Source organism: Entamoeba invadens (assembly GCF_000330505.1).
Source record: "Entamoeba invadens IP1 unplaced genomic scaffold scaff_1105074726209, whole genome shotgun sequence".
Lineage (NCBI taxonomy): Eukaryota > Evosea > Mastigamoebida > Endamoebidae > Entamoeba > Entamoeba invadens.
Genome location: NW_004440269.1, coordinates 184,961 through 186,202, shown reverse-complemented (window position 1 = coordinate 186,202; position 1,242 = coordinate 184,961). Strand labels below are relative to the sequence as shown.

At 41.1% G+C, this 1,242-nt stretch overlaps 2 protein-coding genes across 2 annotated transcripts; one reads left to right on the top strand and one right to left on the bottom strand.

Annotated features, from left to right (window-relative positions):
* Nucleotides 1-2: 2 nt before the first annotated feature.
* Nucleotides 3-827, top strand: EIN_493350 (protein kinase, putative; the record flags this gene model as incomplete). The annotated part of the gene is made up of 1 exon (XM_004255739.1): nucleotides 3-827. A coding segment is annotated over one exon (825 nt), but the record flags the coding sequence as incomplete, so codon positions are not given.
* Nucleotides 828-936: 109 nt separating this feature from the next.
* Nucleotides 937-1,236, bottom strand: EIN_493340 (transitional endoplasmic reticulum atpase, putative; the record flags this gene model as incomplete). The annotated part of the gene is made up of 1 exon (XM_004255738.1): nucleotides 937-1,236. A coding segment is annotated over one exon (300 nt), but the record flags the coding sequence as incomplete, so codon positions are not given.
* Nucleotides 1,237-1,242: the final 6 nt, after the last annotated feature.

Genomic DNA, 1,242 nt, shown 5'->3' with positions numbered 1-1,242 from the left:
TGGAGGAGAGTGTAGTTAAAGTATATACATCGGAGATCATATTAGCGTTGGAGTATATACACTCGCTGGGATGTATTCATCGAGACCTCAAGCCAGACAACGTCTTAGTTGATAAAGATGGACATTTGCTCTTAACAGACTTTGGACTTTCAGTTGTGGGCATTTGTAGTGAGAGTAATGGCATCAAAGAGTCTCGACTATTATGTACACCAGACTACGTAGCTCCTGAGTCGCTCAAAGAGTTTTTCTATTGTAAACAGAGTGATTACTTTTCCTTGGGGTGTATGGTGTTTGAGATGATTGTTGGCGTACCTCCATTCAGCTGTCACGACCCGCAAGGTATATTCGATCGAATCTTGAAAGGTATATATGTTTGGTACGACGATGTCGAAGTGAGCGACGAGTGTAAAGGGTTTGTTGACAGACTCCTAGAGAATGATTACAACAAACGGCTTGGCAAAGGTGGGCTTGATGAAATCAAGAAAGAAGTGTGGATGAAGGGGATTGCATTTGATTCGTTATTGAGTGAGTCACGAGAAGATATATTTGTCCCAGAACTCGACGACGAGTGTGACACGGGATATTTTGATGTAGATGTTGATCGAAACAACTCCCTCACAAAAATAACAAAAACTGAGAAGGGCGACGAGGAATTCGTGTCTTTTGATTTTGTTAATACAAATCCCGTCATTGACAAGAATATGGACATCGTCGAGAGGAAAAGCAGTGCTGTTAATATATGTGAAGACGATGATGATGACACCGAGGAATTGGAACCACAGTCGCCACCGCCAAAACTGACCAAAGCAGCCAGTATGTTTAATTGATGTGTTTTATATCCCTATTTTTATAGGTAAGTCTATGTCATTTATTTATTCAGATTCAATCTACACACCTAAACTTCATTCCGTTAAAAATGAAAAAAGAAAATTTCAATTAGTAGTCTTCTCCAGCACCATCCTTATTGTCATTATCTTTGAGCAAGTCGCTGACAAGAGCTGCATTAGCTGGTGCTTGTGGAGCTCCATTAGGGGTGGCTTGTTGTGGATGAGCAGTATTAGAAGCTCCCATGTCTTGGTCCAACTTTGCTCTTGATTGTTTCAAAGTGCTCGAGAACGAGTCATATCTTCTAATATCCTGTTCTGAAACGGATCTTCTAGCAGACAACATCGCCTCTTCAAAGTGCTTTCTTTCGATTTGTGGGACTAAGTCGTCTTTAATTTCTTCGCCGGCCTCTCTCAT